The sequence below is a fragment of the Babylonia areolata genome, chromosome 23 (assembly GCF_041734735.1).
Source record: "Babylonia areolata isolate BAREFJ2019XMU chromosome 23, ASM4173473v1, whole genome shotgun sequence".
NCBI lineage: Eukaryota > Metazoa > Mollusca > Gastropoda > Neogastropoda > Buccinidae > Babylonia > Babylonia areolata.
The window spans coordinates 32,127,436-32,139,637 of record NC_134898.1 but is presented as its reverse complement, the minus strand read 5'-3'; the positions used below and the strand labels follow the sequence as shown (position 1 = coordinate 32,139,637).

The 12,202-nt window shown below is 43.4% G+C and overlaps 1 protein-coding gene across 1 annotated transcript in view; it reads left to right on the top strand.

Annotated features, from left to right (window-relative positions):
- Nucleotides 1-12,202, top strand: part of LOC143297848 (centrosomal protein of 162 kDa-like) — a 70,239-nt gene that overhangs the window by 26,327 nt on the left and 31,710 nt on the right. Inside the window, exons 14-16 of the mRNA XM_076610369.1 lie at nt 5,149-5,233; nt 7,803-7,979; nt 9,710-9,943. Coding sequence (XP_076466484.1) covers nt 5,149-5,233; nt 7,803-7,979; nt 9,710-9,943 — 496 coding nt within the window. The remainder of the gene's footprint in view (nt 1-5,148; nt 5,234-7,802; nt 7,980-9,709; nt 9,944-12,202) is intronic.

The window sequence follows — 12,202 nt, the reverse complement described above, 5'->3', positions numbered from 1 at the left end:
AGTAAGTGGCCGTGCATCTTGTTGTGCCTGTCACCTCCCTTGTCTTTGCAGTGCCCTGAGTGATGTGTGTGTGTGTGTCTCTGCCCCTTGCATGTGTTTGCTAGTCTGAGAGTAACTTTACCCACAGAGTGGTGTGTGTGTGTGTGTGTGTGTCTGCCCCTTGCATGTGTTTGCTAGTCTGAGAGTAACTTTACCCACAGAGTGGTGTGTGTGTGTGTGTCTCTGCCCCTTGCATGTGTTTGCTAGACTGAGAGTAACTTTACCCACAGAGTGATGTGTGTGTGTGTGTCTCTGCCCCTTGCATGTGTTTGCTAGACTGAGAGTAACTTTACCCACAGAGTGATGTGTGTGTGTGTGTGTGTGTCTCTGCCCCTTGCATGTGTTTGCTAGACTGAGAGTAACTTTACCCAGAGAGTGGTGTGTGTGTGTGTGTCTCTGCCCCTTGCATGTGTTTGCTAGACTGAGAGTAACTTCACCCACAGAGCGATTGTGTGTGTGTGTGTAGGTTGTATTGTATTGGAGTGCGTTTATTCAGTGGTGAGCTAGTCCACTGACTGTGCATGCATGTGTGCGTAGGCACACACGTGTATGCGTGTTCTTGCATGAATATGAGTGTACAGTCATGGATGTTTGAGCTCCCATGGGCCCTTGGTGAGTGAGGTACTGCATGTGGGTGAGTGTGGGAGGGGGTGGGGTGGGGGGGGATGGTGGGTGAGGAATCAGTACCACACTCTCACTGTTCTTGTTCTCAGAACTAACTTATTTGAAGTAGTCGTAATACCGTGATTGATTGTCTTTTTTCAAGATATGTGATGCGAGACAAATTGGAAGTCAGCTAACATGATTTGATTGGCAGTGAAATACAAAGAATAAACTATTTTTGATGTTGATTATGGTAGTATCCAATGTTTGGCAGTGCTGGCACTAAGCTCTGTATACATGTACACAAACAGCACAGAAAAGAGGTACACAGAACAAGAAAGTGTATATGTTGTCCAGTCAAAATGGAATACAAAAAATGTTTTTAAAAAAAGTGTGAAAAAAAGAAAAAAGAAGAGGAAGAATGCAGGAAGGTCATTGCAGACAACAGAAAAGAACACGGAATCTTGATTCGGGCGTTGGTGTTGTCCCTTTGAAGTCTTTCCCCAGTCCTCTCCCCCTCTTTGTCTCCCTTTTGTCTGCCTCTGTGTGCATGTCTCGTTTCTTGTCAGCCTGTGTCCCGTTATGCGTGTGTCTGTCTGTGTCAGTCCGTTTGTCTTTGTCATTGGCGACCTGCTGTTTGTTGTTTTTGTATCACCTCCAATATCACTGTTGTCCTGTACTGCTTATTGACCAGACTCAAAAGGAAAACAGAACATTAAAATGAGTTCTGTGATCAGATAATGATAAAAATGATGATAATGAGACTGTGAATTCATACAGTGTCTATTTTCTTAAAAGGGGTCGAGGTGCTTTACAAATATGGACAAACACACACACACACACACACACACACACACACACACACTCCCACACACACACACACACACACACACACACCGAAAACAGCGGCGTGTGGTATTCTACATCATTTTAAAGAAGTGCAATAATTTTCCCTTTTGCAGTGACATTGCAATGTTAGATCTGTTACAAGAAAAGAAGGATGAAGAGTAAACAATGTTTTATGGAATGCCTGTGTTGACTGGCAGTATCAAGTGAAAGAGAGACATACATCCTTGAACAAGGCTCTTTTTGCACATCTCACTTTTTTTGTCACATGGAGACATATGATTTTTTTTTTTTTTTTTTAACTATTATGGAAATGCAAGTAATGTGCTCTTGGATGTTTCTTTATCTATTGTGTAGGTTTCCAGTTTTGTATATATAATTTATTTATTGCATTAGGTATCTATTTTTTATGTGAGTCTGGTGTTTATGACTCAAGCGTTGTTCGTTATTTGATGACAAGACCCTATTAAAAAAACTTAAACAAACGTGAAATCATGCAAGACTTTACTAGCAGCAAACCACTGTGCTGAAGTGAACCTCAATTGTTTTCACAGCTTTTGTTAATGCACCAATTTCTTTATCGAGCACCCACCAACTTGCACATTGAATGCACTCATAGATGTCATCGTACTTGCCTTGCCCCGTGTGTGTGTGTGTGTGTGTGTGTGTGTGTGTGTGTGTGTGTGTGTTTGAGCGACACTTTCATGACGTGTATCAGCATGCTACCTGATTCATACTGATGCACGAACTGTCTCTCTGTGTACACACTCTTGTGCAAGTGATGTGGAATTTTGTTTGATGTCCCATCACACTTGCTTGTGACTGTAGACAATTTGTTAAGATACTGATCATTGTAGACATTTCATTTTCACATTTTGAATGTTACTGTTTAAAAGGTAGGAGAGATGGGGGTGGGGGGATGGGGGGGAGGGTTCAGTGATGAGTTGGGGGAAACTGTATAGAAGGAGGGTGGAAAAGCTGGGGCATATTTCTAAGTATTTGTGACTGTGGTTGTGTGAGTGTGAGTGTGCATGTGTGTGTGTGTTTGTGTGATTGAAAATGATTCATGTGTTATGTGTGTGTGTGTGTGTGTGTGTGTGTGTGTGTGATTGAAAATGATTCATGTATTATCTGTTTTTCTAAAAAGTGTGTATATATACGCAGAAGCGCAACATCGGAACTGGTGTGGCAGAATTAAAATTTTTGCTTATTTTTGACCAAACGTAAAAACAAGGTTTTGTGGCAGTCAGGTTTGCCTGAGGTCAACACTTGAAAGGTCTAAACAGCATATATTTATAGAGATAATTCTGCTGGACAAATGATGTTTATTTGTTGTTGTTTTTTCTCTTTATTTCATAGCCACACACTGATGACAAGGTGATCAAGAAGTTTCCCTGGGTGTTTTTGATTGGAAGTGGTGTTGGGTGGAGGTTCTGGATGAAATATACACATTGCATGTAATCTTTGAGTGGTTTGGGGTATGATCTGCAAGGTTTTTTCAGTGTGCGCGGCATGTGTGTAAAACATGAAACGGTTTGTTTGATTTGGTTTGGGGCAGTGTTTGAATTTATGTAGTAAGGGCTGTGTGTGTGTGTGGTGCTGTATGTGTGGTGTGTTGTGGTTTGGTGTCTGTGTGTGTGTCTGTGTTTTATAATAGTTTGTGTCGCCTATGTTTGAAATGTAAAGCGGATAGTTTGTGTTTCTTATAACATGGAGAAAAAATGGAATGGTGTGTTGCTGTGTTGTATACAAATTTAAGAACTGCTTTTCCTGTGGTTTGGAACATTATTGCTTGTTCTGTACCAGATAACACTTACTTGTGTCTGAAAATAATGTCGTTGTGTACTGTTCTCAAGTGTGTGTATACTTGCTCTAGATGCCAGAAATAAGATTGTGTTTGCTGTGAAAAGATGAAAATAATAGACTGGGGGGGGGGGGGGTGTAGGGGGGGAAACACCCTGGACTGTATCATTTTCTTAGTGGCTGTTGAGAAGTCAAACCATGTGTTGAGGTTTGTGGTGTTTTTCTCGCCAAGGGCAGCTCACTCCTGAAACTTGTTTTAGAAATAGAGCCAACAGGCAGATAGGAAAGTGCCTCATACCTGTGTTTTTTTTCTTTTTCTCTGAGTTGTGATTGGTTGATCTAGGTACACAATTTGAGGTTTCTTTATTAGTATTATTATCGTTATTATAATTTTGTACTGTCTGGTTTGTGATTTGTAGACTCTTGAAACTGTTTCCAACGTTTTTTGGGTTTGTTTGTTGTTTTTGTTGTTGTTGTTTTCTTCCAACTTGACCATACTATTAAAAAAATGAAAAAAGAATAGAGTGCGATATGAAACTATGTGTGCCTGGACACAAGAGATGAGGGGTGCAGTGTGTAATTCATTCATCACAAGTGGGTTTAAACCCTGCTCTGGTCATCGTATTTCTTCACCTGTAGTTTGTGAAATTTTTCATAATGTGGCTAGGTAATGATCATTGTGTGTGTTCTTCAATTGTAGGGTTTTTTTTTTAATGTCTATCCACACAGTGAGATTTTAGGTGAGTGTGTCTAGTATGATCACTGACGTCTCTGCTGTTGTTCAGGGCACAAAATTTGAAAACCAAAAACAGTTCTCGTTAGCTGAGTAGATGTTTCTCATCGATGATCATTATATGTTTATTCTCATGGTGGTGTGTGATTGTGTGGTTCATGTGAGTGTTCATGTGGGATCAGTTTGTGGTATTTTAAACCAGTGGTGAAAAAGGGCTGACACTAACACAGTTGTTGTTGTTTTTGTTGTTGTGTGTGTGTTTCTGTGCGTGTGTGTGTCTGGTTTCAGACATCTTTTTTAGGTGAGTGTTAGATGTACTGACCAAAAATTGAAATGCAATAGATATGATAATGAAATATAAAGAAAAGAAAGATAGCAAGAAAGGGATCATAAATGAGTGATTGATTTTTTTTTATAACTAGGGGAACAGTATTCCACATTTGCAGATGACATGTTTTCAATATTTACATACAAACCCAATATTTTAAACTATATATCTTTATTGCATTTGATATTCTAAAATACGCATCTTTATTGCACAATCTTTAAAAGAACAACTGATATTGTTTATCACAGTGAACAATGGGACTTCATATGATAAGAATTTTGGGTGGTCGCTTTTAAACCTTGGGTTAACATTTCATTTGGAATATATATATATAAAAAAAAGAAAGAAACAAAAGAAAAAAGGAACAACCAAACAAATAAATAAGATATTATAAAGCAAGGGAATTAGTTAGGGATTGATGAAGGTGGAAAATTGATGTATCAAAAAAGAATGTACATTTCGCCGGCACTAGGAATTTGATGATGCGTCCTGGAACATTCAGCATTGAAAAGGAATATGGCACTTAATTCAGATTTTGTTGTTGTCGTTTTTGAGGTTGTTGAATTCAAATAGTATAGAACTTGAATCCTGTCAACACATATATGTTATGTGCAAAGTCCAGAAACTATTGGTGGACAGGCTGAAGAGCCTCAAGTTCTCTTAATGCTATGGAGGAGCTCTCTTCTGTTTGTCAGTATCTGTGCACAGTTGTGTGTTTTGTGTGTGCCTAGTTCAGAGAGCTCAGCCATGTTCAGCGGTAAACATTCAGCTATCCTTGTTTTTCGCTTGGTTCCAGTCTGCAGCGGAGAAACCCACCAAGAAAAAAGTGGAGAAATCATCTTCCACACCAAGTAATAAAGCAAAAACGATGGACGAGAGAGGTAGGTCCTTTTTTTTTTTTTTTTTATGTAGAGACTACCATGCTGTTAAAATACTCTGGTTTTTATGGGCACAAATACTCTGGTTTTTATGGGCACAGATGCATGTGTGTGCACGCTGATAAAAAAAAAAAAATTAATACTTGTACATGGATGTGTCCTCAACCACAGACACAAACATTGACACTCTGACAGCCACCAGTCACAGACACTGCATGTGCGCTTATGTGTGAACAAGGGTGCAGACAAATGTAGTGATCAGGATAGTGTAAATCAGACTTCTTTCTTCAGTAATAAGATCAGCCTGTTGTTGTTTTCTTTCTCGAAAATGTGTTTATTGATGGCGTGATTCAGACCTTTTTACTTCAATTGTATGATCAACCTTTTTGCCCAACACTCGGCTTATATCACAGATTGACATAAGTTTACATTTGGGCCAACAGCAAAGTGAGAGCTGTATTATCAGTGGTTTCTCCAGTCAATGGGAGACCATTTACAGCTTAGTCTTTTGTGAAGGATTATGACTCTCAAACTAGGAGGCAAAATTGCACTGGCTCTTAGTGCTGCAGCCTTGTGGGCTGGTTGGCCTTTGGGAACCATCCCAACGCTGACTGTCCTGAAACCCACTTGGCCGAGAGAGTGGGGATGTGACTTGGGCAAGACACTCTCAACTATAATCAAATTCTAGCCCAAATAGTCAGAACAGCAGTTGCCTCCTCTTCTGTTCTGATGGTCATGGTCGGACACGGCTGACTATCATATATATATATGATCAACCTTTTTATTTTTTTTTAAAGTTGATTTGTTTATGAGTTCATTTATTTTAATGACAGTAATGTTGAGGATAGTGTGAACTGGATCTACTATGAATAGAAGAATAATAGTTGTAAGGATAGTATAAATTGGCTCTGATATTGCTACTCGAACAACTCTTGAAATGATCAGTCTTTTAAAATTCATGTATCTGTTCATTCATTTACTTAATTTTGGATGTTTATTTGTTGTTGTTTTTTACTTAGTTTGGAAGGATCTGGAGCTATGTGGGTGGGTTTTATTGTCTTCCAACAGATGTCTCCGCTGAGGCAGATGGCACAGAGTCACTTTGGCAACATGACAGCCAGTGCTGTTTCAATTTGCTTGTATACATAAACAACTGGGGCAGTTAAACGCACACAGGAAAGGAAAGCAAAACCACAGACAGCCATTCAGACAGTGTGCCTGCCTGTCTGATCTTTTGTGATATGTGCATAACGTCTTTGATAGAACTAATGAAATGGCTTGAGTTTCAGTTTCAGTTTTAGGAGCTCAAGGAGGCATCACTGCGTTCGGACAAATCCATATACGCTACACCACATCTGCCAAGCAGATGCCTGACCGGCAGCGTAACCCAACACGCTTAGTCAGGCCTTGAGGGAAAAAAGAAAAAAGAAAAAAAAAAAAATATATATATATAATAAGATAAAATAAAATAAAAAGAAATAAGTAAATAAATAAATAATAGATGAATACATAAAAAAGAACTACTACTGCTAATAGTGATATTTATAAGGCGCAAAAACTTAATGAAGTCAACTATAAGCGTACAAAAATAAAAATAAATAGATAAATAAATAAGTAAATAAATATAATAGAATAAAATAATTAAATAAAATAAAAAAGACAACAATGATGATAAATAAGCACATAAATGTAAAACATGCAGACACAATTTAAACTGTTCAGTAGTAGTTCTTTATTCATTCATTGGGTAGCATATTTGGCCCAGATAATGAGGGTTTCTGGGAAAGTTTTCTGACATATACTGACATTTTATTTTGTGAATGTGCCCTTGGCTCAGCAGATGAGGGGCACATATACAAATCTCTTCTTTTTTTTTTCTTTTTTTAAATATCTTATTTTACTTTTCTTTCTTTTTTTTCATATTGATTGATCAGATTAACAACAGAATGTTATCTGATGATAGTTTATTAAGTGATAAAGTGATAAACAAAAATTGCGAATAAAGACATTGTGATAAATGTTGACAGTATTGGAAGACATGAATGTTTATAATGTAACTTTGATAAAGAAGCAAACTGTCCTGTGTTTTTTTTTTGTTTTGTTTTTTCCTTAAGTCTCGATGAACACATTGTGTGCTCACATAAATCAGGCATCTACCCCTATCTTTCAGCAGATGTGGTGCAGTAGTATAACGATTCATCAGTAGATACTGATTTTACCTAGCGCCTGACCTCAGTCAGAAACCAGAATCAAAATCAGAATAGCTTTATTATCTCAGAAAGAGAAAATGAGACCAAGCTTCTAATTGCTCAGCAGTTTGCGGAACAGGCTGCGCACGTGATAGAGCCCACTGAGAGCTGCCTTTTGGTGCTCATCATTCGTTCTGTTTGTCATTCAGACAGGCTTCAGTCACACGCACACAATCACACACGCACACACACACACACACACACACGCGCACTCAGATCTGTGTCTGTTGTTGCTGTGGGTTATTTTACGTGCTGCTGAGCGTAAGCTACACATCTGACTTCAGTTATCACCTCCTGGGAATGCCGGCTACGTTGTGTTGCAGGCCGGAGACCCTCCAGGGACCGCTACAGCTACGTACAGAGCTCCGGGTATGGCAAGCGGTCCCCAGAGGTGACGCCCCGCAAGTCTCACTCCCCCAGTCTCTCCCCCATCCGGCCAGCGGGTCGGGCTGCCAGGACCGCACACGCCTCCTTAGACTCTGCCCCCACCTCCAGGAAAAGTGAGTAGGGGGATGGAGGGATGTTGGTGGTGGTCTGTTCAGCTGTGTGTGTGTCTCTCTCTGTCTCTGGACCTTGCAATTGGAATGAACTTCCTCTTTCGCTTCGTCAAGTCTCCACACTCAGCTCTTTCAAGTCTGGCCTTAAAACCCACCTCTTCCCAAAATAGCCTCCCTTCCCTGCCCTTCCTGTCTTTAGTTTCTCCAGTTTTAGAGTTATGCGTGCGTGTGAATGACTGGTGCGAAAGCGCTTAGATTTGTCTATGCACAAGATTCAGCGCTATATAAGTACCATTATTATTATTATTATTATTATTATGATGTGTGTGCTGTGATTTCATATATATGTATATATATATTTGTACGCTTGTGTTTGTGTGTGTGTGCATGCGCATGTGCTTGTACATGTGTGAAGTAGTTGATGTAGATATGTTTATGTATGAATGACTTTTTGTTGTAGACGCCACCAGCTCACTGTCAGGGAGGTGTAAATGCCAGTCTGCATTCTTCACCTTCACCTTCTTCTTCTTCTTCTTCTTCTTCTTCTTCTTTTCTTCATCTTCTCCTTCTTTTAGCAATGTTTTGATGTAGTAACCTTGGCAGTTTAAACGAGGTTCAAAACAGTTCTTTGGTTGCAGAAAGGCTTTCAGTGTCTCACACATTCAGGTGTTTGGTGTCAACAGGTTAAAGGTGCCATAGGCTTTTACTGCCACTGGGGCAGTCAGTTCATTTTCATCGTTTACAGCACTCAGTAGAGAAAGGTGGGGCCCAGTCCTCTCCTTCCGCCACTTTAACCTCTCCCAGCCTTCTTCTTCTTCTTCTTCTTCTTCTGTGTTCACTCGTATGCACACGAGTGGGCTTTTACGTGTATGACCGTTTTTACCCCACCATGTAGGCAGCCATACTCCGTTTTCGGGGGTGTGCATGCTGGGTATGTTCTTGTTTCCATAACCCACCGAACGCTGACATGGATTACAAGATCTTTAACGTGCGTATTTGATCTTCTGCTTGCATATATACACACGAAGGGGGTTCAGGCACTATCAGGTCTGCACATATGTTGACCTGGGAGATCATAAAAATCTCCACCCTTTACCCACCAGGCGCCGTCACTGTGATTCGAACCCGGGACCCTCAGATTGACAGTCCAATGCTTTAACCACTCGGCTATTGCGCCCGTCAACCTCTCCCAGCCAAAGTCAGGTACCCATTCTCACCTGGGACAGGGTTAGGAAAAATCAGAGTAAAGTGCCTTTACCAAGGCCAAAATGGGGCCTGGAACCCTAGTCACTGGTGAACACTGGATTACAAGTCCCACACCTGATCAGTTCTGCAAAAAAATACTTCTATTTTGGTGTTGGTGACAGTGAGTCATGCCAGGACAGCAGAGGAGGCACCTGTCTGGTCTAAAATTTGATTATAGTGGAGAGCGTCTGGACCAAGAAGGTTTTAGGACAATTGGTGTTGGCGTGGTCCCCAAAAGTCAAACCAGCCCCCCACCCCACCCCCCCACCGAGACCGCAGCACTAAGAGCCAGTGCAGTCTTGCCACCTAGTTTGAGAGCCATGTCCTTTGCAAAAGACAAAGATGTAAAAGAATTCCCATTGCGGTGGAGAAACACCATTGATCAGACAGCTGTCTCTTTGCTGTTTTGCCCAGCTGTAAACTTACATCAACCTATGATATAAGCCAAGGCATTGAATCTGTCTGTTTGGTACTCTCCTGTCGTTCAGGTTCCCTCTCACCCTCGCCACGACGACCAAAACCAGAGCCGAGACGCCCCAGCCAGACCCAGGTGTTCCGTGGGGGGTCTGCCATCAATCCCACCACGTCACAGGATGAACCCATACAGTCCAAGTACACCCGCACCGGGGTGACGGGGATTCGGGAGGATGTGCTGATCGAGGAGCTGAAGGATCTGCGGAACCAGCTGCAGGAAGAGCGTCAGAAGAACACGCGGTTGTTGGGTGAGAGTTATTTTCGCTGCTGTTGTTGTTGTTGTTGTTGTCAGAATGTGTGTGAGTGTGTGTGTGTTAAGGGTCGGGGTGGGATGGGGAGGGGAGATTGTGTGTGTGTGTGTGTGTGTGTGAGTGTGTAATAAGGGTGGGGGTAGGATTGGGAGGGGATTCGTGTGTGTGTGATAAGGGTGGGATGGGGAGGGGATTCTTGTGTGTGTGTGATAAGGGTGGGATGGGAAGGGGATTTGTGTGTGTGTGATAAGGGTGGGATGGGGAGGGGATTTTGTGTGTGAGTGTGTGTTAAGGGTGTGGTTGGGATAGGGAGAGGAGTTTGTGTGTGCGTGTGTGTGTGCGCGTGCGTGTGTGTGATATGGGTGAGGGTGGAACAGGGAGAGGAATTTGTATGTGTGTGTGTGCATGAGTGTTAAGGGTGGGGGTGGGATGGGCAGGGGAGTTTGTGTGTGTGAGTGCGTGTGTGTGTGTGTGTTAAGTGTGAGATGGGGAGGGGAGTTTGTGCGTGTGTGTTTTAAGGGTTGGGGTGGGATGGGGAAGGGAGTTTGTGTGTGTGAGTGTGTGTTAAGGGTGGGCTTGGGATGGGGAGGGGAGTTTGTGTGTGTGTGTGAGTGTGTGTTAAGGGTGAGCGTGGGATGGGGAGGGGAGTTTGTGTGTGTGTGTGTGTGTGTGTGTTAAAGGTGGGCGTGGGATGGGGAAGGGAGTTTGTGTGTGTGTGTGTGTGTGTGTGTGTGTGTGTGTGTGTGTGCTAATGGTGGGGGTGGGATGGGGAAGGGAGTTTGTGTGTGTGTGTATGTGTGTGTGTTAAGGGTGGGATGGGGAGGGGGAGTGTGTGTGTGTGTGTGTGTGTTAAGGGTGGGATGGGGAGGGGGAGTGTGTGTGTGTGTGTGTTAAGGGTTGGCGTGGGATGGGGAGGGGAGTTTGTGTGTGTGTGTGTGTGTGTGTTAAGGGTGGGGGTGGGATGGGGAGGGGGAGTGTGTGTGTGTGTGTGTGTTAAGGGTGGGGGTGGGATGGGGAGGGGAGTGTGTGTGTTTGTGTGTGTGTGTTAAGGGTGGGGGTGGGATGGGGAAGGGAGTTTGTGTGTGTGTGTGTGTGTTAAGGGTGGGGGTGGGATGGGGAGGGCAGTTTGTGTGTGTGTGTGTGTGTGTGTGTGTTAATGGTGGGGTAGGATGGGGAGGGGAGTTTGTGTGTGTGTGTGTGTTAAGGGTGGGAGTGGGATGGGGAGGGGAGTTTGTGTGTGTGTGTGTGTGTGTGTTAAGGGTGGGATGGGGAGGGGAGTGTGTGTGTGTGTGTGTGTTAAGGGTGGGCGTGGGATGGGAAGGGGAGTGTGTGTGTGTGTTAAGGGTGGGATGGGGAGGGGAGTGTGTGTGTGTGTGTGTGTGTTAAGGGTGGGATGGGGAGGGGAGTGTGTGTGTGTGTGTGTGTGTTGAGGGTGGGCGTGGGATGGGGAGGGGAGTGTGTGTGTGTGTGTGTGTGTGTTAAGGGTGGGATGGGGAGGGGAGTGTGTGTGTGTGTGTGTGTGTGTGTTAAGGGTGGGATGGGGAGGGGAGTGTGTGTGTGTGTGTTAAGGGTGGGATGGGGAGGGGAGTGTGTGTGTGTGTGTGTTAAGGGTGGGATGGGGAGGGGAGTGTGTGTGTGTGTGTTAAGGGTGGAATGGGGAAAGGGAGTTTGTGTGTGTGTGTGTGTGTGTGTGTGTGTGTGTTAAAGGTGGGGGTGGGATGGGGAAGGGAGTTTGTGTGTGTGTGTGTGTGTGTGTGTTAATGGTGGGGGTGGGATGGGGAAGGGAGTTTGTGTGTGTGTGTGCGTGTGTGTGTGTATGTGTGTGTGTGTTAATGGTGGGGTAGGATGGGGAAGGGAGTTTGTGTGTGTGTGTGTGTGTGTGTTAAGGGTGGGCGTGGGATGGGGAGGGGAGTGTGTGTGTGCGTGTGTGTGTGTTAACTCACTCAGTACGGCCAGTCCTCTCTTCTCCTCTACACAGACCCCTCGGATGTCCAGTGGGTGTCTGAATGACCCAACCTTTAGCTTCCGTCGTCAGAATTGTGGTATTCTTTGTCAACATTCACCTCTTCAGTATAAGAGCCTTCCGCTTGCAATATTTTGATGATGGTAACTGGTGTGAAACGCTGTTAACGTCGTCTCTTTCGCCGTTCGTATGGAGAGAGTTAAGGGTGGGTGTAGGATGGGGAGGGGAGAGTGTGTGTGTGTGTGTTAAGGGTGGGATGGGGAGGGGAGTGTGTGTGTGTGTGTGTGTTAAGG